The sequence below is a fragment of the Schistocerca gregaria genome, chromosome 2, assembly GCF_023897955.1.
Source record: "Schistocerca gregaria isolate iqSchGreg1 chromosome 2, iqSchGreg1.2, whole genome shotgun sequence".
Lineage (NCBI taxonomy): Eukaryota > Metazoa > Arthropoda > Insecta > Orthoptera > Acrididae > Schistocerca > Schistocerca gregaria.
In genome coordinates this window covers 658,556,209-658,580,407 of record NC_064921.1, presented here as the reverse complement: position 1 = coordinate 658,580,407, position 24,199 = coordinate 658,556,209, and the positions used below count along the sequence as shown (strand labels likewise).

The following is a 24,199-nucleotide window of genomic DNA, read 5'->3' as shown; positions in this document are numbered from 1 at the left end:
TCACTACTAAAATTGGTCTGCTACTATATCCGCTCCTGGGTACGGTTTACAACCCAATATCTGATTTTGGGATCTTTGTCCGACCACGATCTCATCTAACTGAAATCTTCCCGTATCACCCGGTCTTTTCCAAGTATTACCTCCTTCTCTTGTGATTCATGAACAGAGTATTCGCAGGTAAAAGCTCAAATTTATTAAAGAACTCATTTATTTTTCTCCTATCTCATCCTTTTTCTCAAGCCCATATTCTCCCGTAAACTTTTCTTCTGCTCCTTGCCCTACATCTGTATTCCAGTCCACCATGACTGCAAGACTATCATCGGCCTTTACTTCATGTGTTACCTTTTCAGTATCCTCGTATACGTTTTTCTCTATCTCTTCTTCTTCAGCTTGCGACGTCGACATGTTTACCTGAACTGTCGTTGTCAGTGTTGGTTTGCTGTCGATTCTGATAAGAACAACCCTATGATTCAACTGGTCATCAGTACCTTACTATTCATGAAGAATTCTACTCCCATTATACCAATTTCTGCCTCTGTTTATATTATTCTATAATCAGCTGACCAGAAATCCTTGTCGTCTTTCCATTTCCCTGCACTGATCTTTAGTATATCTAGGTTGAGCCTTTGCATTTTCTAGCTCCCGTACCACGTTGAATATTCTAACATTCCAAACCCCGACTCGCAGGACGTTATCCTTTCGTTGACTATACAATATCTTTCTCATGATTACTTTCCCCTTCCGGAGATCCGAATGGGGGGCTATTCCGGGGTCTTTTGCAAATTAAGAGATCATCATGACACTTTTCAATTACAGGCCACATGTGGACACACGTTATGTGTCTATAATGCATTGGCTTCTATTGCCTTCTGCATCCTCAGGCCGTTGACCTTTCTTGATTCTTCCGCCTTTAGGGACAGTTTCCCATCCCAAAGGCGAGAGAGTGCTGTGAACCTCTGTTCGCTTCCCCTCCCTGTTTGATAAGGTCGTTGCCCAGATGAAGTTTATATTAGATCGGTTTATAACAACTACAGCCTATCGTAATAAGAAGTACCTTTTTCAACGTCATTTATTTACACGGAATTTATATACCCCGCCGTGCCATGTACAACCGTCTCTTTTATTATAAAAATTTCTACTCTGCTGTTATTATTAGATTTTGTGCATAATTTATGCATCTCAACTTTTTTCAACATTGGGAAGCGTAATTAAAACGTCTCAGTTTTGTCGTGAAGGTTCTATTTTGGCACTTTCTTGCAATGGTTCGCTTCTGTCTTCATTGTAGGTCAGTACCAAAACCAGTGAAGAGCAGTAGACAAAGGAATATTTTGCAGTGAACAGCAGCAATGACACCAGACCAAGTTAGCTTCCGTAGCTATCGTTATAACCAGTGTTTTCGTTGAAGCTCGCCAATGTCATTTCAAAATGGGTTTAGCCCGTGGATTGTGAGAAATTCCTGCTCATTTTGCGATGAATGATAAGTCTGCGGTTTGGATTCCGACGCTCCTAAGACGCCCGTGAGTGAAGGTAGATCAGAATATCATTGGCATATATAATCAAATTCGGTTGCAACGTAGCGGCAGGCACAGGAGCACGAATGTGTCATCGTCGTGCTTGCCTTGTTGTTTCCCAAGTTGAGTTGTAATTTGTTTCCGTAGGTCCGGGAGACCCGGCGCCGCGAGACGAGTTCCCCATGTTCAGAATACCGGCCCGACACGACTCCGCCTTAGGGGGCAGCGGCAACGAGACGGCGTCGTGGCAGGAAGCAGCGCGCCTCTGCAGCCGCCGGCGCTCCCACCTGGCGGTCGTCAACACCATGGAGGACCTCGCCGCTCTCACCGGCTCTCTCGACCACCGGTCGAGGGCCTACATCGGGATTCGAAACCACAAGGGATCTCTCATCGACCAATACGGTGACCTTCCTTCACTTTCAGTTCTATGCTCCGCACTTCTCTCACTGTAACGACTAGCTTGCCGCCCGTTCCTACACGCGCGTAGTCAGTAATGGCCTGCAGAAATTTTGTTTTTATTTAGTCAATCTTTTATGTTGTTCACAAATTCCTACAATGTCTCAGCTTTTCAAGCTAATTAAGGTCATGTAAACATCGTCTTTTCGGAATGTACTTCTGACTATTTCCATGGCAATTTTCATCCCCTAACAAAAATTTCCTTGCATCAAACCAAAAAGTGAGACACTAGCTTTAAATTTTTTAATGTAAAGAAATGTTTTCTTAAAAATTTTCTTCTCCTATTGCACTCCGTTAAAGGCAGACTTCCCAGAAACACTGAAACTCATTTCCTTTTCTCTAATTTCTAAACGAGAAGTTAAATATCAATTTCCAGAGATGTATCGCTAAAAATCCATTAGTAGTTCTTTAGTACGTATTTGTTTTAAAAAGAACTTTCACCCATTATCTAACTACTTAGTGAGGGAATTCCAAAAACGCTGAACGAGAAACCAAATACAAATTTTCGTGGCTCTAGCTTCAAAATTAATTGCGACTTTTTCCAAAACAATGCTTCATCCTCTATTTCACCCTCTTAGGGTTAGAATTACGAAGAACTCCATCTTAAACGACGCTCACAGGGTAAGATTCAAATGGTTCAAATAGCTCTAAGCACTATGGGAATTAACATCTCAGGTCATCAGTCTCCCAGACTTAGAACTACTTAAACCTAACTAACCTAAGTACATCACACACATCCATGCCCGAGGCCGGATTCGAACCTGCGACCGTAGCAGCAGCGCGGTTCCGAACTGAAGCGCCTAGAACCGCTCGGCCATATAATATCCATCCCTTCTCCAAATTTCAAGTTTCTGTTCTGATGTGTTGGCCTGGGCGATGACGGATCAGTCCGTCTGTCAGGCTATTGCCTTTTACATCGGTATTCAGAAAGGTTATACTTCAAGTAATATACAGGGGTTGGACAAAAATAAGGAAACACTGCGATAAGTGCATTCTTGAACATCCCTAGATGCAGATGCTAGCCAAGCGTGCACGATACTGTTTTTAATTTGACCTCGAGCTGCACCACTTGTGCAATGTTCTCATTATGCTGCAAGTGTCAGTCGGGTTCAGAACAACGTTCTGTGTATCACAGCTAAGTGAATTCGAACGTGGCCAAATTATTCATGTTAGTGTACAAAGTAGTTCCGTAACAGTGGCAGTAGAAATGTTTGACACCTCAAAAGGCATCCTGTCGAAGATTTATAACGCATGCAGAGAAAGCGACAAAAGTATCATCCATTAATTCACTAGGTGGTCGCAAGTGTTTACTGACTGACTGTGACAAGCTCTTATTGGAGAAGATTACGACGAAAAACAAGAGGACGATAGCTGCAGGTCACTGCACAACTGAATGTCCTACTCGCTACCGTTGTCAGCAACAAAACAACCCAAAAGTTGCAAGCAGAGCTGGAATTCCAAAACCACCTATCAGCGATGAAATAGCAAAATGTCCGTAACAGGAAAACGTCGTGCCGAGGCCATAAAATCTCGAATCTGGAGCAATTGTTGTTGGTTGGTTAGTTGGTTTTGGGGGAGGAGACCAGACAGCGGGGTCATCAGTCTCATCGGGTTAGGGAAGGAAGGGGAAGGAAGTCGGCCGTGCCCTTTCAAAGGAACCATCCCGGCATTTGCCTGGAGCGATTTAGGGAAATCACGAAAAACCTAAATCTGGATGGCCGGACGCGGCATTGAACCCTCGTCCTCCCGAATGCGAGTCCAGTGTGCTAGCCACTGCGCCACCTCGCTCGGTCGGAGCAATTGTGAAAGCCATTTGATCTAATAAGTCTTCTTTGCACACTGTTTCCATATTCTGGCTGAGATTACGTGTAAAAGAGTGACACATGGTGGGAATTCAGTGATGATTTGAGCAGCCGTATTGTGGTATGCTATGTTCCACGCGATTACTCTGCAAGGTAGCCTTAATATCGAGGATTATGCGACAACTTAAGCAGATGAGATCTGTCCCATGGGACACTGTTTAGTCCCCAGTGGTGATGCTGCGTTCCAAGACGACGAGTTTCCAGTGCACACAGCTCGCATAGTCCAGTTCTGGTTTTGTGAGCACGAGGATGAATTGTCACATTGTGGTCTCGCCTGCAATTCCGACTATTTTGCAGAAGGAATGGTGTAATATTCCTTTGAAAACCATAAAGGGCCTTTATTTGCCCATTCAGAGAAAACTGGAAGTTGCTTTGATGCCAACAGGTTGCCTATGTCGTATTAGGAATGGTAATACGTTGTTTCAACACTTTTTTTCGCCCTACCGTACGTGTAATGTAAAATATTCTCAGGCCGCGTCAGTTTTCTGTACAAACGTTTTCAGTACACAACTTTACGAACTGTGCTATTTGCTTCACGTTTCGACTGGTATCCTTGGACGGCTGGACCCTGCCGAATGAAAGTTAGCTGAACACATTCAGTCCATTACTTAATTGTTTCGTTTTACTTGATTTTGTATGTTCATTTATCTTATTTACTTATTTACCAAATTTGATACTATACTACGGCAAATTGATAAGTTAAAAATAACGTTACTGTAGCCCTGTGTCAATATAAATGCCAATAAAATCAATGATAAATCTACTCATGTCATTAATAACGACTTTCGACTATATCACTATCAAGACTAACATAGAGCAGCTAGAACATTATTTTTTACGTATTTCCGTGCCATAACAACGTCAAATTTTGTAAGTGCTTGAAAAATACTTCTGACTTGCACAGGACGTGCCTGACTGCCTTCACACTGCTTGGGCATATAAACTGACGTCTGGCTGTGACAATGTGCCAAGGCTATTTAAAAAGTAAGGTTCGATGCGTCGCGAAATGGAAACCACAGGCAAAATGAAAAATGTTTTATTTGAACAGTTAGATACACCTTCCAGCTAATACATACAGTCGCTGCTCCGGCAGAGATATTTATCGTAGCATTGTACCAACTTTCCAAATATACCGTCACAGAACATAGGTGCTTTCTACCAATTCTCTAAGCCGACATGTAGGGTGTTGTATGTGCCAAAATGTTGTCTTCATAACCAGCAGTCCATGTGAATGGAGACGAAACTCAGAGGAAGCCAAGATCAGGCTGTATGCTAGGTTATTAAACACTTTCAATCGAAAACGCCGCAAGAGCGTCGTCATTGCCCCTGAAGTGTGCGGCCGAGAATTGTCATGCAAAAGGAACTGCATTGCAGTTACCCTGTGTAGGTTGCGTAAAATCAGGCGAAATTGCGCAAAGGCAGTCACACTTGGCAGGAGACACTATTTTCTAGGCATCTTTACGTGTTAACTGTGGGCTCCGAACTGAAAAGAGCGGCGTGACGCGATCGACGGGCGTACTAGGCACACCGTACAGCTCATATATGCAAAGCTTCATCGCGTTTTCAGAGTGGTTCCCATTTCGTGATTGATCGAATCTTACTATCCGAACAGCCCTCCTACATAAAAACGAAACTTGAGGGACGGAAAGCAACGCATTAAAGAGCACGAACGGCACAAAATGTCAAATAAGCAGTAACAGAGCACCGAGAGGGGTATGGCCAGTTTATGCATTTGGAGAACATACGAGTGCCACGCAGAGAAAGTAATATTTACAGAAGGAAAGTCTGAGGCAGTTGAACTATCGAAGAATGAGTACAATTTCAATAGAGATTACGGCTACAGGCTTCTGTCTTTGTGATTACATACTATTACGAAAATAAGTAGCCAGACACGTCAAGAGAGGAACTTAAGAGACTATCAGAAAAAAATTGAGGCTGCACAACAACAATAATATATCACATTCATTCTCTGTGTTTGCTGTCAGCACTTGCCGATTCATGACGGCACATCGAAAGCAGCCTGGAGCTTTTACCCAGCAACTCATCTGCAAAATCATCCTGAGAAACTGTCTTTGGACAGCAGCCATCCAGAAACACCAGGAAAATCCTGAAGAATATCCCAGCAGAGGGATCGAAACGTCGAGCGTTGAAGTAGTTGGAAAAGAAATGACTTGCCTTAGGTTTTACCATCAGTGACAAAGGCCACGGAAGCCTGTGAGCTTATATATTCTCGCACCGCTATTTAGTCTAGCAAACACGGTTCTATGGCCAGCCCCTGGTGCTTATTCGTCAAAATTGTGTACCCAAAAGAGTACCATTTGATAACATAACGCCAGGCTTACATGGGTAAGCGACTTGGCTACTGTGACTACTTGAGAGGTAGGGTAGCCGATTTTGACTGCTACTCGCCAGGGCATGGCGTGGTTATGGAATTTGGTAGCAAAACGAATAGCTATTTGATTAAAATAAAAGATCAGACTAAACAAAATCTTTTTTCCCGTTTTTGTCGATTGGTAATCCAAAAGACAATATGTCGGGAATACAAAATTTGTCTCTGACCTTATTTCAGTGATTAACTACATGATAAACAGTTGGTTGGGTTTACAAATGCATCTCTTAGAACTTCACAGGTATGATGAATGACGCAGGGTGTTTCCAGATATAACCGACGTACTCTGAGGGGCGGTAAAACACTCACAAAAGATTAATTTTCGATGTAGAACACATCCTCCTTAAAATGCCAGTTGGTCATAGTACGTAAAAATTAATAGGAGCATCGTAATTCTATTCCTGCTACCTAACTTGCAGTATATCATACGAGTATTAAATATGTAGTGGACTGAGGTAACTCACATTATTATGCAATAAGGTGAGGCAAAGGACAGTGGGTTTCCTAACAGACACAGTCACACTATCTCCACTCCATATTCACCGAGATCAGACAAGGTGTTAGAAGGTTTCTGTTTGACAGCCTGCAATTGCTATTCTCATCGACAAACGTTTCTCGCGAGCAGAAGTAATAGTCACTAATTCTCTACTAGAACTATTAAATATGCCTCCCTACTTAACTGGAGCAGCCTGTTGTCAGTTCCCGCGTACCACACATATATCACTGTTGGCCACCTTTCACTACCTGCTCAACCAAAGAAAAACACATTTTAACGTAAATGTTCGAGCGCATCTTGCAGTGCATTGAAAATATATATTAGCCTCGATGTGTGCTATGCTCTGGATAAGTGTGTGAGGAGGCAAATGATCGAGGAATCAATATACAGGGTGTTCCATTTGGGGTTGTTCGTTTCACGTGCGAGTCTGGAGACCATAAGATCGCGGCATGGACCCCCGGTATGACATTGAAATTTTTCGTTCTGCCTTAACGTTAATTTTTATCCTTTAAAGCTGTGAACGTATGTCAGGAAATATACGTAGTTCCGGTTTCACATGAAACTATAGGTGTCCTTCCCCCAGTAGGGTTACTGGAATATGATAAAGACGTTGAACTGGCGTCCAGTTGAAAGAACGTTGTAATAGGTGACTGAAAATCCCTCTTGATGGACTTCCAGCCAATCGAGCCATACGAGTTTACTTTAGGGAGTTTAGGTAGGGGTGTTTTCCTCTGGTCCGTGGTAGGTGGATGCTCTGTTCCTAGACAGGTTCGGTTAGATTGGGGAAAGAACCCTCGTACTGTCGCATAGAAATCTTCTCGGAGTGCACAAACAAATTAGATTCGCTGTGACACGGATATAGACACTCAACAAAGCGTATTCACCTAGCGAATACGGCCACATTTTGCCGATGGTCGGTGAATGTCTACTCGATGCCAGTGAAGTAGTCACGGCGTATACCGTAGTCATCCTTGTGCAAAAGTTCCAGGAGCCATTACGTTCTCAAGTGCGGAAAAACTATTTCGGGAAACAATTACTTTCAGATGCCGTAACGGTAATAGACGTAGATCAGCAAGAAGCGTGGTTATCAAAGAGTTAATTTTAGTCGAAATTGACCATGATCTTAATGTAAGCTCAAGAAAAGTTTCTGAAGTCATCCTTAATTCGAGTGGTGAATAGTACACCGTCATAAGGGTCCCCGGTACTACCTTGGCACTGACGCAGGAGCTGAGTGGGAACAATTCCAATCTGGCATTTATTTTCTGTGAGTAGGCTACGAATAATTTCACTCTGAACTTTTTATGTTCTCTGATGAATCCACGTTCACAAAATATGGTGAAGTGGACAGTAATAATACACATTACTGGTCCACAAAATATCAAGGATGGATATGGAATGTAAATCGTTAAAAGAGGTTGCCCCTTAATATGAGGTGTGGAATTCTTGCAGATGAAACCGTCGATCAGACATTCTGAGAGGTGTGGTGAATCGACCTTTTACCATCTACCGTTTAGGTTCTCTCTCTGGAAGTTACGTTCAGACGTTAGAGGCTGTATGTGGATAATGGTCACCCATGCCATTTGTTTAATGATGTTGGGAACAGAACAACGGATATCCTGTAGGATTATCAGGACACCATGCTCCTCAGGAGTGGCACGCACGTTCATCCGATTTCACATCTGTCGATTCTTTTTTGTGGCGTATTCCAAAAATCGTGTTTATGTCACAAATACCGCAGAGACGAAGCTTATTGCTGCGTGACAACAGCAACTTCACGCCTCGTCCACAGGTCGTTTAGAAGTATCACTGAAGTGCGCATTTAGCAACAGGCGCACTCGTTTCAACACCTCACTAAAATTAAAATCCATATGAAAACATCCAGATTTGTTTAGCATGTTTGCCCTCAAAACTTTGAACGTTTCTAGCTCACAAGATAAAAGTGACAGAAATTTAACTTCATTTTTCACATCTGGTTTAAATGCATCAGATATGTGGTAGAAAACAAAAAGTTCTACGTGTCGTCGCCGTAACGCTCTTGAAAGTAACAACGTAAACAACGTTCATAACTGCGTAGAACGTGAGACCTTTCTAATGTTTACCTATCCAGGTAAAAATTCCGTTCATTTACTATTTTGTCAGTTACAGAGAAACACATGTGAAATACCTTGTATGAACAGGGATCAATGCGTCGAGTGTGAACGAGCTAAGCACTGAGCGCAAGTATAACCATTTGCTTGCCGTAATAAAGTGTAGTGATTTTTAAGACGTTCTTAATCAAGGATAGTATTATTGTAAATTGGAAATTTTTTGGTATAGCCGAGAAAACTGTGTAAGGAAAGTGGAAAATGTGAACACTCAGTTTACCTCGGCGCATAAAATGTTCACAAAACTTACGGGAGTATAGCCTGGTGAAATGATTCGGCTTTAACAAAGTGGAAAATGCTCCTTATGAATGTTTATATGTCGCTCCACGATTCACAGTACGAGTCACAACACTGCAGCTTACTTTGTTGACATCCACCTGCATAGGAAGAAATCATCATTGTAATGAAACAATAGAAATCAGAGCTCGTACTCAAAAATTTAAGAGTTCGTTTTTCCCGCATCGTTTTGGAGAGTGGAATGGAAGAGAACAGTGGATAGGTGTTTCGACCAACACTGATGTGAGTTACAGATTAATCATGGAGTATACGGTGAGGATGCCAAATAGTATTCGTTGGGAGGAAATTATGTATTCATTCATCTACAGCATTGAAAATTAGATGCTGACGATTGGCTGAGACAACAGCAGAGCGTTTTAAATAACCATCAAACTTCACTCTGTAAATACTTGTTGGTGGTTACGTCTATAGTTACCTGTTAAGTGTTAAATAAAATGGGTTAATTTAGAAACGAGATGAATTTATTAGACACATATGAGGTACAAATATGGAAATACAAATTCATTTCCTGACAACTTGAAAATCCTAATGTCGATTTAGGAGACTGCCTGACTCTTCGAGTATTACATTAAGGCCAAGTTCTCATTCAAATGAGCAAAAAAGGGAAAGTTGTAAATTTTTTGAGACAATGAAGAGACGTACAAAGGATCCATTCGGGAATTATGATTGATTGTAATGTGATTTTACATTTTCAATAAAATAGAACAACATGTTGCCCGTAATTATGGTTTCATCAAGGACCTGCGAGTTTGAAGTACGCATACTGCGTGTAGTGTAGTCCCTCAGCAGTTATCTGAAGTAAAAAAATGGATAACATCAGTCAGTGAAATAACCCTTAATTTAACGGTATGGTGTTAACTTCATTTTTGTGTGGTTTTTGTTCGCTCTTTAGGGCTGTACAAAAAATAGTTAATATTAACAAATTTCATAAATTATAAGTATAAGCTCCCAAGAAAAATGTTTTTTTCAAGGGTCAAAGACAGAAGTTAATAGGCTGAACAGCTTTTATTTCATGCTGCACGCACACACATCCTTTCTCGAGAAAAACCTGTTTATGGAAAACTTTTATGTATATTATTAGTTCTGTTTGAATAAAAACTATGTTTTATTATATACATTTTTAAGTCGCTGAACACAAATGTGAAGTACATTTTCAAATCTCAAAAGGTCTAAACCAATATGGTGGACTACAATTATATTTTCACCAAATTTTGACAAAAAAGTGTTTTAATTACTTAAGTTTAGACCGCAATACCAGGACCGTATGTAGAACTGTTCCTAGAGCGAAATTCCTTCGTTCTGCTTGGCGAGAAAAGCCGATCTGCTTAACTGGATTTGTTGCGTTCGGCAGCCTGCACAAGTTGTTCGTCAGATTTTTCGGTGAATATTTTTAGATACATAATACAGTATAAATAATTTTGTGAACGTGCATCACGGCTCTACAAATTCCTTCATGAGCCGGGCGTCTCTAGGTGAGAGCGCCCCACGGCGGCCGCCACACGGCTACCAACAATGGGCTGCAGAAACTTTTGTAAGGCCTATGTTAAAAAACGTTGTCGCCTCAGCATTCTAAGCATATATAGCCTTCCAAAATGCAATAAAAATTTAAAATTTTCGACAATTTCGAATTAGAAAATGGCCTTAAACTCACGTTGGGAGCATCGAAAAGTTTCGTCTCTTCGAAGAGTGCTTTAAAATACGACCTACACGTATAGATTCACATATTCCTTGAATTTAATTGTACCATTCACGTCTTGAAATTTTCTAGTTTAAACTATAGAAACTATAGAAAGTATCGGTACCATCTCATTGCTTAGCATACAGGCAGCACAAGAATGTACAATTTGATGACAAGTATTTTTTTTTTATCACATAAGACGGAATACCCCTTTCACTTCGTGAACGCTTCTAAATATCGAAATGTGGCTTTCGGCAAACGATGGTAATGTACGAGGCATGTACAATGTATTTTGTTAGGTCATCAAGTGTGTGAACTCTCGTATCGAACAAGATATTCGAGAAAGAACAATTTTTAATCAAAATTATGTATTTTATTTAATGGTATCCGAAAGCGATTGAAAAGACGAGTGGAGTAATATAATCTTGTTAATGTTAGGCTGAAACTCTTCGCAAAAGAGTCAAAGACAAATCAGCCGTAATGGGTTATTGCGCTGTAAACACGCTCATGCTAGGTTTCGTCGTTGTATCAAACCTTTCGACTGTTTATTGTCTGCACTGCAAAACTAGCAGGAAATATGTAGTCTATCGGCAGATCATTTCTTTTTCCATATTGCTTGTCAGACAACACTACGTTTTCCCAATGTGTCCTCTGTACCGACAAAGCAACGTTTACGAACCTCGGTTATGTAAATTTACGTAACATGCACTACTGGTCGACTGGCTTCGTCTGGTACAACAACAACAACGACCAACAACGAGCGTGAAGCGTAAAACTTTAGGTGCGGCATCATAACAAATATCATTGTGGGACGTTACTGCATCCCTTGGATGTTAACTGTAAATACGGCCACTGCGTTCTCCACGGTGAACGGTAATGCTTGAGACTTGGCATTCTCGGCAAACTTTCGGCACTGTAGATCTCGCAATATTGAATTCCCTAACGATTTCCGAAACGGAATACCCCAGTCGTCCGTGTTCAGAGTCTGCTGATTCCTGTCGTGTGGACATAATGACGTCAGTGACCTTTCAAATGAATCACCTAAGTACAAATGACAGCTCTGACAATGCATTGCAGTTTTCTACTTTGTGTATGTGATACTAGGCCATCTGCATATGTGCACATCACTGTTCCAAGACTTTTGTCATCTCAGCGTATGAAAAAAGACTTTCATATACTACACGTGCACTTCATCGATGACCGGAGTTAAAATTATCCATTGGAGGTAGAACGATTGCCAGAGTGTTTTAGTGTTGTTCGTGTTTGCTGTTGTTACCAGTCCTGCTAGGATATAAAAGAGGTGTGATTATCGTCAAATCACTGATCACGATGATGCATTCTCGTGCTAGGCGGCGTTATCAGCATGTGTAAGTATGAACCTCGACTGACTGCTTGAATTATGCTGTATCCAGACTTGCGGCGTATTCAGAAGTGATAGTGATCTGGACGAGAATATGGGGTCAGGCGTATTGGTCGTTAAGGTTGTAGGCGACCACATCTGACCACTACATAGGAGGTTCGACGTATTGTGAACCAACCACATTGTGACTTCTTCACATATGCGCCAGCCAACTGAGAAAAACTGTGTTATCCTGCACCATCAGCTGGTGACTACCAGCAGCCAGGCTGGGGAACTGGTGCCCCACACGCAAACACAGAAATCTGTGTTTAGAGTAAGCTGTGACCGAAAATACTGAATGCTGATGAATTACATCACATCGTGTTCAGCGATTAATTGCCGTTCAACATTTGCCCGAATGACCACTGTCAGAGAGTATATAAGCGACCTCGGGGAACATTATTCTTCCGCTGTTTTGGAGGGGCATAGTGGGATTAATCGTATCATCGTGGTGAGGAAAGCCGTCCCGTATGTCTTAAAGTCGCGACAGGTAGTGTTTGAGGAAACTCTGTCGGCAATACGATATGTAACTAACGTTCTACGACATCATGTGGTACATGTTAGCCGACAGAAACGTGGGGCCATTTTTAAACAGGACTACAAATGTCACGTGTCTCTGTGAACTGTGAGCGAAATGTTGATATACTCCCAAAATATGTCTCCAATAGCATATGTTTTACATATATCATAATCTCTGCCCCAATGCCAGTATCCAAGATGCCAAGGGTCACTTTCAGCAGTTGGTCACGGTGCCTGTGGAGAGTATACTACGGTCCTATGACATCTTCCCAAACCAATCAGCACATGAAAGCAGTCCATAAGGGGGCCAATCATACATTTGTAGAGGTCTGGTACCAGACTCCTAAGGTCGTCAGGAGAGAGTTGGGAGGGATGCGATGGTGAGATCCTAATTACGTTCAACAGCGCCAAGAAAACATCACTGACAATAATACATCTATTAGGCAGAAATACAGCATTATCATTCGAAGCGCCGCGTCTCAGCCAGGAGGGCGGAGTAGTTAGTACCTCGTCAGCAGCAGAGTACTGGCGTCGGTTGGCGGCTGTGACGTCAGGGGCAGCCGTCGACCCGTGGAATCCGATGATCTCCAGACCTCCATATCGATCTCCAATATGCTCTAGAGAACGTCAGGTCGCGTGCATTCTTCTACACGGAATGGGCAAACCGTCGACTGTCATGTTCTGTGAAGAGGTGTGGATGTCCAATACATTGTCACCTACTTTTGGTTCCATTGTCCTTCAACCACTTCCCTTTGATGAAAAGTACAGCAGAACCAGAAAGAGGTGCTCGTTCCAAGGACTCGGGCCATCAGAATCAGTATTTTGTAAAAGTTTCTTCCGTCAGTGCATTTCTCCATTTGCGGCCAGTGTCGCAACTTTGCACCAAGATTTTGGTGACCTGCGCTTTTAAATAGAAAGAAGCAATGTGTAGTACAGAAAGAGAAATCGCAGAACAAACTGCAGTTCACCATTAAATAAGTTATAAATTTATTCGAACATGACCTTCGCGAAGTAAAAATCACTCACGGATTAGGCCATAGGCCTCTTTCGACCAGCCGACTGCAGTATTAAAGGCACTATGAGGAGCGATCTATTATGGTGGGGAATGTGATCAGCATATAGCCAATCCCTCACGTCGTTATGAATCCTGATGAATCCTGATGATACCGCTGCTTCATTATTCAAGTACTTTCATATTTGATCACACGAGGCTGAGTGAACCTCGTTCCAGAATTCCCTCCCACAGAAAAATTCGAGGAGGAACCAGGAATGAAATGTGTGTCATCCGGCATCGAAATCAGATGATCCTAACCGTTATTATTATTGTACTTTCGTCTTAGTCTCATGGCATGCAATACAGTTTGTATGCATTGTTGTTAATCATGATTAGAGGATTATGGACATCTCATGTAAGTAGCTAATAAACGATCTGTTAGATGAAATGTCTCCCTTAACAGAATATCTATATATGACCTACCTTCCCTCAAAGTTTTTCGGAAAGCTTCTGAAACATCATGTAGTAGCCAAGAGTGTGGATGTAGAAATTAAATTGATATCAGCTGGTGTCAAATGTGACTGTGTTAGTTCCTCTGTCTGCAGGCTCTCCAGTGGATGTCGACAGCACTTTGATGGTGCAGCCACCCTCGCCGGATTTCGACGTCTGCTACGTTGCTGATCGTAGCTTCATGATGTACCCGGAGCCCTGCGAGTCCAAGGTCAGCTACGTGTGCGAAAGGCGCTTCGCTTGAGAGCTGTTGAGTACGTCGCTCATCTGGATGCTCTTATACACACGTTTCGACTCAGTGATGGGGCTTTCGAGATAACCATTACCCAACAGTTTGCTTAAATCAGTGTGTATTTTTAAATGTAGTGAATAAAATAGTAATTTCAGGATCAATGGAACATAAATCAGCAAATAAATAGACAGTTATGAAATGATTCTTTCTCCTTACATTATTTGAAGAGTTTCCTCCTTTGAGTATGTATCCTGTGTAGTACTTTTCTTTGATAATGATCTCAGAGGAAGTGTATTTCCAACAAAACGCCAGTCCGGATGGACGGCAAGCTTGGCTGATTCGCAAACGCTATCCGGATTTAATGGTCTATTATTTGGGATAACGATTTGAAGCCACAGTGCTGGGATGTATTGTGTGTTACCTTTGAAGACACCTGCGGCAGTTAACTCCGAACGGCTTCCTTTAAGATAAATAGCTCGTTCTCAAATCATTATGTTCTGTTGAAAGCAGTGGCTAGCTGTAGTGAACGTTTTCTTCAGTAACACTCAGCATTATAATTATAGAAAACACACAATGACAATGTATTATTCAGATACGTTTGGTGCAAATGATCTCTAACACTGACGTTATTAGTGAATATTAATGTCTGAAAACCATCTAGAAACTCAACATGCATTGGTCTCATACCCGGTTGGAGCCCAGCGTGTCTATGATGAGTCGATTAATTTTGTGGCTTATAGTATTCGAGCCTTTTCAAGCATACTTGACATGTGTATAATAATTGTTCCCTAATACGTAGGAGATAAATGCCCTTAACAGAAATCTAAGTTATTTTATTTGCAAGTACATGTAAGGAAACAATAACAATAAATTAAAGTACCCGCGATCAAGCGATCGCAAAGACACAAGCAGCTTGGCTAAGATTGAGCTCGCAGAAGTCCGAAACAAATAAGGAGAAGTTCGTAGAACTGCACCGGATAACTGCCAAAACCATCAAGCACGTTAAACGTCAGTACACTCAGAATCAATTGGCTAAATTAAAAGAAGATTTCAAGAAGAATGACAGTAGAAACCTTTACCAAACTTTCAAGCGAAACCTTAGAAGCTATGCCCCACCCAGCTTATACTTGAGAGGACCAGATGGAAACATAGCCTGTAATGACAAAGACAACTGCCGCGTATTGGCCAAATATTTTGAGAATCTCCTCAACTGTGAATCCCGTAAAACCTCCTTTATCCGCCAAGACAGTCCCAGCCAACCAAACCCTCTCCCTCCAACAGAAAAAGAAGTGAAAAACATCATTCAGTCCCTAAAGAATAACAAAGCAGCAGGAGAAGACGCTATAGTTGCAGATCTGTTGAAGCAGGCTGGAGACAAAGCTACCAGTAGACCGAGATCCTACGGAACATGTGGGATACTGAGAAGTTACCCGATGACTGGACATCTGCTCCAATCCACCCCTTACACAAGAAGAGTGATTTTACCGACATCAACAATTATAGAAGGATCTCATTGATACCAGTGACCTATAAGATATTATTTAAGGCATTATTGAACAGATCTGATCCTCTATTGGACACAAATCATCGAGATTATCAGGGTGGTTTTAGAAAAGGACGTTTCTGTGCTGAACAGGTCCTTAACTTGAAGTCAATATTAAGTCAAATTAAACAAGCGAATAAGCAGTACATAGTTACTTTCGTTGACTTTAAGAAAGCATACGATTCAATCGACAGACATGCTCTTATGAGAATTTTGCAGGAAATGGGCCTGGACCAGAAAATCCACAGCCTTATCCAGAAGACCCTGAGTACCACTAGATGACGAGTGAAGTTCAGGGGAACACTTTCAGAAAGCTTGCAGATAAAGACAGGGTGATGGAATTTCACCTCTTCTCTTCATCTGTGCACTAGACAAGGGGATCAGAGAGTGGCGAAAAGAAATGGAAGTACAAAATATACCGAGCGGTATTTACCTGGGACACAAACGTAAGGGACTAGTAGTAGACTGTTTAACTTTCGAAATTGATCTGGCACTTATAGCAAGCTCAATGTAAGTAGCAGTAAAGCAGCTCAATATGCTCAAACTCCAGGCTGCGAAGGTAGGACTCCAATTGGCACTACATAATACGAAATACCTCACCAACATCACTGATTCTCCCAGTGAACTACTGCTGCAACAAGGTCAAATTGAAAAAGTTGACATATTCAAGTATCTAGGAGAACGGTTCGAACCTAATCTATCAGAAAGAGCAGCACTAACAACTCGGATTAATAAGTTACAGTTAGCATATCAATTAACCAAGAACATCTATAATAAGAAATGCCTATCTCACAATTCCTAACTGAAGCCCTATATGCCTCAGAATGCTTCAATCTGAACAGGAAATGCTTGACAGATAAACTAGAGATACAGGAGAGGAAGATCCTGAGAAAAATTCTGAGACCGGTCAAAACAGATGGTGAGTACAGAAGACAATCAAACTATGAGCTATACAATCATACGGAGAAAATCACAGATATAACCAGGACGAGACGTCTTGCTTTCTATGGACATATCACAAGGATGGGGCAAACAAGACTGATCAACCAACTTCTCAACTACTGGAAGAGCAGAAAGACCATGGCTGAAAGAAGTCAAGAAAGACATCCAGGAACTGAACGTAACTGAAAGTGACATTAGAAACCGAGAACTTCTCATACGGATACTAAAAGAAAAGAAGTTTCATGACAGGTAACCCCGTAATAAGACTGGCGCCCTTTGGACAAAGGAGAAACATAGCCAGAGAATGCGGGATTACTGGGCAAACATCAAGTCCCTCTCCAGGCTGAAAAGTTGAATATCGTGGTCCTTAGCTGGCCCATTCGAAAAAAGAAGAAGTAGAAATTAAACGCATTTTGCACACTAAAACCTTCTATATCGCATCGAAAGATTCTGTAGGGTCACCTACCTTAGGGAAATTCTCACATACTATGCTGGTAACGATCACCATCTACACCATATAAAGTGGCACAGCCAAATGGCCTCACAAACTCTGTCACTGGAACAAGTGTCTAAGGTGGATGCGGTAGGAAGGGAGGGGAGAGTGGTGGTGGTGGGGACACCTCTCATAGTGGCATGTGTCCCGAGTGGCCTCCATGTCCTTTTTATTTCTGCATTGTTATGCAGTTTTAAATTTTTTTTCTGTAACTATTATATTTTTTCAGCAATTTAAGCTAATTCACTCCCTACTCCATAGAGTCGTCTTTTTCTAATCCTGCTTTAGAAGTACTATCATGACTCCTCTTTTAGTATTTAGCTGCTGAGATTTAGTTCATTTTATCCATCTAACTTACAATATTGTCACGCAAAGTTTCATCCACGACAACAAGATCACAAAGCATAGAGCTGTCAGTTCTCCTTATAACGTTTCACGTTGTTTTACTTGAATTACCAGTGCAGGGAAGAATAGAAAACCGAGATGTTTACTACCTTTAAACCCATACACATCAAGTGTCCATTGTATCACCCAGGCAACGCGCAGCCCTTCTAACTTAACCAAAGCTCTACATGCACTAAACAGTTGAAGTAAACCAAAACATAATATAGGACTCAGTGAACCTGCCACATGTTATATTACATACATCAAATATTTATTGCACTAAATTTTTTTCTCATTGTCTGATAAGTTGTTACGTTCAAAGACACAGTGGCGACGACCGACCCATGTACGTTTGCGGATTGTCTTCTACAAGGTGTCAGAATTACATTGGCCATATAACACGACTGATGACACGGTTTAATTTTTATGATGTTGGCGACAGTGATGTGAGAAAGATGAGTATGAATGTCTCCAGTACGTATGAAGTCCATGTTTAAAAATGACAAAGTGCACCATTGTCTCATTACAAGAGGCACTAAGAAGTACTGGGGCATAGTGTGACAGAAAGGACTCTACAAAGCCACATCGTCTATACACAATAACATTCGTAGGGGGTTCTTTCCATCCTTGGGAATAAAACTCACAGCATCTTTGTTAAGCGTCATGGCGGACTTTAGCCACCCATTTCGAACAACATGATGTTATTAAATTCTCATTAATTAGAGATATTGTTGCAGGAAGCGAGTAAACATAACTCACAAACGCTGTAATTTTCAGTATGTGTTCCACCCTCCAAAGTCTGTTGTGTAGAATGACACTAATTCCTTATGAATAATTATTTTATTTGTAGTCAACTGTCGCGATAATCAACAGTTCCAAGGGAAAAATGAAAATCTAATACTTGTTATCAGGTATCGCGACAGTATTCGCCAGTCCTTAGACGAAACGTAAGTATAATAACCCTGTGTCACTTTACGCAACCTCGCGGTGGTCTCGCGGTTCTAGGCGCTCAGTCCGGAACCGCGCGACTGCTACGGTCGCAGGTTCGAATCCTGCCTCGGGCATGGATGTGTGTGATGTCCTTAGGTTAGTTAGGTTTAATTAGTTCTAAGTTCTAGGCGACTGATGACCACAGATGTTGAGTCGCATAGTGCTCAGAGCCATTTGAACCATTTTTACACAACCGACGTGATGGTTAGCATGCTGTTCCAATATCAGAACGAAGTGCAGCAGAGATACCATTTAGTTATACGAAAATACAAATTTTTCACGCATTATTTACAATGTATGACTGTTTAAAAAATGTACTATGAATTTTTTAACTAGAAAACATGTTAATTAATAGACACGTAACACAAAACTTCTTAATGAAGATATTCTGCTGAATAACTACGCGGCTTCCGTTTAAGGGGATCCTACGCAACAAGTTCGAGACAGTTCACCTCTAGAAATCAGACGATGAACAAATACAGCCTGTGCTCATCTTTGAGCACTACTAAACTGGCAGAAAAGTAGCAACAGAAATCGCAATAGTGGCTATATCACATTCTTTTCCAAAGATGTACAAGATGTTTGCAAGCCTAATGTTAATACACGCATTACGAGGAGAACGTGCGGAAGTTATTTCAAAATAAAAAATTTATGAACAGACACAATTTAAAACAGAAGCGCTCAAAATTATCTCTCTTCTCTATTCCTTCTTTCACTGTGAGTTGTTATCCATGATCATGATTGTCATTATTACAATTAGGCACGAGAGAAGCATCACAAAACTATCAAGAATAAACAAACAGAACGCTCAGGAGGTGAACGTAAGCCATAAATCGCAAAATTACATTTCTCAATTTCCATAAAAGGGAAAGCCTTTAAATTAAGGTCTAGGGACCGCCATTTCAGGTGATCATAGCAAGTACAAAAAAGTTCAGGGAAATTTAGGAGAAATACAAGTCGCTGAGGAATGAAATAAGTAGGAAGTGCAGAGGAGCTAAGACGAAGCGGCTGCATGAAAAATGTGAAGAAATCGAAAAAGAGATGATTGTCGGAAAGACTGACTCAGCAGATAGTCGAAACAGCCTTCGGTGACATTAAAAGCAAGAATGGTAACACTAAGTGTGCTACGGAAATTTCACTGTCACATGCAGGGGAGAGAGCGGACTGGTGGAAAGAGTACATTGAAGGTGGAAGAATAATCTGGTGAAGAAACAAAAGTCGATTTAGAAGAGAGAGAGGCTCCGGTATTAGAATCAGAATTTAAAAGAGCTTTGGAGGACTTAAGATCAAATGAGGCGAAGGGGTAGATAACATTCCATCAGAATTTCTAATATCATTTAGGGAAGTACCAACAAAACGCCTATTCACGTTGTGTGTGGAATACATGAGTCTGGCGACATACCATCTGACTTTCAGATAAATATCATCCACACAATTCCGAAGATTGAAAGAGCTGGCAAGGGGAGATTTATCACAAAATGAGCTTGAAAGCGCTTACCTCCACGCTACTGACAAAAATAATATTCAAACGAAAGGAAAAGAAAATTTGGGATGTGTTACATAATGATCTGATTGGCTTTAGGAACGGTAAACGCACCAGAGAGGCAATTCTGACTAAAGAAAAATCGAGACATAGGGTCTGTCGCCCTAGAAAAAGCGTTTGACAGTGTAAAAGGGCACAAGATGTTGAAAATTCTCAGAAAAATAGGGGTACGTTATAGGGAGAGATGGTTAGTATACAATACCTATGTGTACAAGAGCCAAGAGGGGGTAATAAGAGTGGACTACCAAGAACGAAGATCTCGGATTACAAAGGGTGTAAGACAGGTATGTAGTCTTTCTCCGTTACTGTTCAATCTGCACATCCAAGAAAACTCCGCCCAATCAGACCAAGAAGACTCAACGGTACCGATCGGCCGCCGTGTCATCCTAGCCCATAGGTATCACTGTAAGCGGAAATGGAGGAGCATGAAGTCAGCACATGGCTCTCCCGGAGGTTTTTGTCGCGTTAGGAGACCGGAGCCGCTACTTCTCAATCTAGTAGCTCCTCAGTTTGCCTCAGAAGGGCCTCGCTTGCCAACAGCGCTCGACGGATTGTCACCCATCCGAGTGCTATCCCAGCCCGACAGCGCTTAACTTCGGTGATCTGACGGGAACCAGTGCCACCATTGCGGCCAGACCGTTGGCCGTGTCGGTCGAAGAAGCAATGCTGGAATAAAAGAAAGGTGCATGAGTGGAATTAAAATTCAAGGTTAAAGGATGTTAATCACACAATAGGGTAATGACTTTGCTATCCTGAGTGAAGAATAGTTACTTGATCTGCTGAATGGGATTAATAGTCTAATGAATACAGAATATGGACTGAGGGTGAATCGAAGACAGATGAAAGTAATGAGAAACAACAGTGAGGAACTTGACATCAAGACTGATCGTCACGAAGTACATGAAGTTGAGAATTCTACCAACTAGGCAACAAAATAACCAATTACGGATAGAGCAAGGAGGATATCAAAAGTTGACTAGCACTGGAAAAAATGGCATTCATGGCCAAAGGAAGTTTACTAGAACCAAACATAGGCCATAAATTGGGGAAGAAATTGATGAGAATATAGTTCTGGAGCACAGTATTATATGGTAGCCGGAAAATCGGAACACAAGAGAATCGAGGCATTTGAGATGTGGTGCTACAGACGAATCTCGAAAATTTGGTGGACTGATAAGGAAAGGGGAAGTTCACCGAAGAATCGGAGAGGAAACGAATATGTTGCAAACACCGACAACACCGATAGTATGATAGGACGTCTGTCAAGACTTCCGGGAATGACTTCCTTGCTAGTAAAGGGAGCTGTAGAGGGCAAAAACTGCAGAGGATGGCAGATACTGGAATACATTCAGCAAATAACATGCAGCAAATAATTGAGGAAGTAGGTTCCTCTCAGGTGAAGAGATTGGCAAAAGAGAGGAATTCGTGGCGGTCCACATCAAACCAGTCAGAAAACTAAAGTCTCAAAAATAAAAAATAAAATAAAAAAAGGTGACGTATACAGAAAATTTGCTATGAAACGATATTAGCATACCACCAGAAAAAGTTTAAAAATTTGGTTGACAATGGAACAGCAGTTCGTCATCAGATAGTTTTTCCTTGCTTCCATCAAAAGAAATGATCTCTTGCTTTCCTTTGGGTTGCCCTAGGACGAACGGTAATTCTCATTTCAAAAGTGTAACAAACTGGTTGCGCTACAGATTTGTGTTAGAGTGCAACTTACGTAAAATGTACTAATTTACTAATGAACAGATATACTTTTTAATTTTGTTACAAGTTTGTCATTATGAATTATCGTTTATTCTACGGAAACTGAAAGCAAATCAATGTATCATTAGTTTTGACCGTGTGACTACGGCTGGCCACCGTTTGCCTGTTGCAAGTCTTTCGATTTGACGACACTTCAGCGACTTGCTCGTCGATGGGGATGAGACGATGATGATGATTAGGACGACGCAACACCCAGTCCCCGAGCGGAGAAAATATCCGACCCAGCCGGGAATCGAACCCGGCCTTTAGGTTTGACATTCTGTCGCGCTGACCATTCAGCTACCGGGGGCGGAACTCACTTTTGATGAATGCATGGAAAAACCATCTGACCATGAAATATGAGAAGTTTGAAGCCAGTAACGTTACTTTTAGAATAACGTAATTATAAGTAATTTTTGCTCAACAGCATCAATAATTTATTCGCAATAACAGCCAGGTTCTCCAATCATGTTTTTATTTCATGAAATTACATGAAGAGGCACTTAGTGCTAGATTTGCAACAAGTCATTATAAACTCACGGAAAAGAAATTGCGACACCAAGAAGGTACGTGCAACATAAACGAAAGTTGGAAGGTGTATTTCTACATCTGTAAGATTTTTTAAATTAATTAATTAATTAATTAATTTTTTTTTTTTTTTTTTTGGTCATCAGTCTACTGACTGGCTTGATGCGGCCCGCCCCGAATTCCTTTTCTGTGCTAACCTCTTCATCTCACACTAGCACTTGCAACCTACGTCCTCAATTACTTGCTTGACGTATTGCAATCTCTGTCTTCCTCTACAGTTTTTGCCCTCTACACCTCCCTCTAGTACCATGGAAGTCATTCCCTCATGTCTTAGCAGATGTCCTATCATCCTGTCCCGTCTCCTTATCAGTGTTTTCCACATATACCTTTCCTCTCCGATTCTGCGTAGACCCTCCTCATTCCTTACCTTATCAGTCCACCTAATTTTCAACATCCGTCTATAGCACCACATCTCAAATGCTTCGATTCTCTTCTCTTCCGGTTTTCCCACAGTCCATGTTTCACTACCACACAATGCTGTACTCCAGACGTACATCCTCAGAAATTTCATCCTCAAATTAAGGCCGGTATTTGATATTAGTAGACTTTTCTTGGCCAGAAATGCCTTTTTTGCCATAGCGAGTCTGCTTTTGATGTCCTCCTTGCTCCGTCCGTCATTGGTTATTTTACTGCCTATGTAGCAGAATTCCTTAACTTCATTGACTTCGTGACCATCAATCCTGATGTTAAGTTTCTCGCTGTTCTCATTTCTACTACTTCTCATTACCCTCGTCTCTCTCCGATTTACTCTCAAACCATACTGTGTATTCATTAGACTGTTCATTCCGTTCAGCAGATCATTTCATTCTTCTTCACTTTCACTCAGGATAGCAATGTCATCAGCAATTCGTATCATTGATATCCTTTCACCTTGTATTTTAATTCCATTCCTGAACCTTTCTTTTATTTCCATCATTGATTCCTCGATGTACAGATTGAAGAGTAGGGGCGAAAGGCTACAGCCTTGTCCTACACCCTTCTTAATACGGACACTTCATTCTTGATCGTCCACTCTTTTTATTCCCTCTTGGTTGTTGTACATATTGTATATGACCCGTCTCTCCCTATAGCTTACCCCTCCTTTTTTCAGAATCTTGAACAGCTTGCACCATTTTATACTGTCGAACGGTTTTTCCAGGTCGACAAATCCTATGAACGTGTCTGGATTTTTCTTTAGCCTTGCTTCCATTATTAACCGTAACGTCAGAATTGCCTCTCTCGTGCCTTTATTTTTCCTAAAGCCAAACTGATCGTCACCTAGCGCAGTATCAGTTTTCTTTTCCATTCTTCTGTATATTATTCTTGTAAGCAGCTTCGATGCATGAGCTGTTAAGCTGATTGTGCGATAATTCTCGCACTTGTCAGCTCTTGCCGTCTTCGGAATTGTGTGGATGATGCTTTTCGGAAAGTCAGATGGTATGTCGCCAGACTCATATATTCTACACACCAACGTGAATAGTCGTTTTGTTGCCACTTCCCC

General features: G+C 41.4%; 1 protein-coding gene across 1 annotated transcript in view; it reads left to right on the top strand.

The window, feature by feature from the left end:
* The window catches only part of LOC126334704 (uncharacterized), a 50,853-nt gene extending 36,164 nt beyond the window's left edge, over positions 1–14,689 (top strand). The window contains exons 4-5 of the mRNA XM_049997210.1: positions 1,659–1,913; positions 14,351–14,689. Coding sequence (XP_049853167.1) covers positions 1,659–1,913; positions 14,351–14,499 — 404 coding nt within the window. The 3' untranslated portion in view covers positions 14,500–14,689. The remainder of the gene's footprint in view (positions 1–1,658; positions 1,914–14,350) is intronic.
* Positions 14,690–24,199: the final 9,510 nt, after the last annotated feature.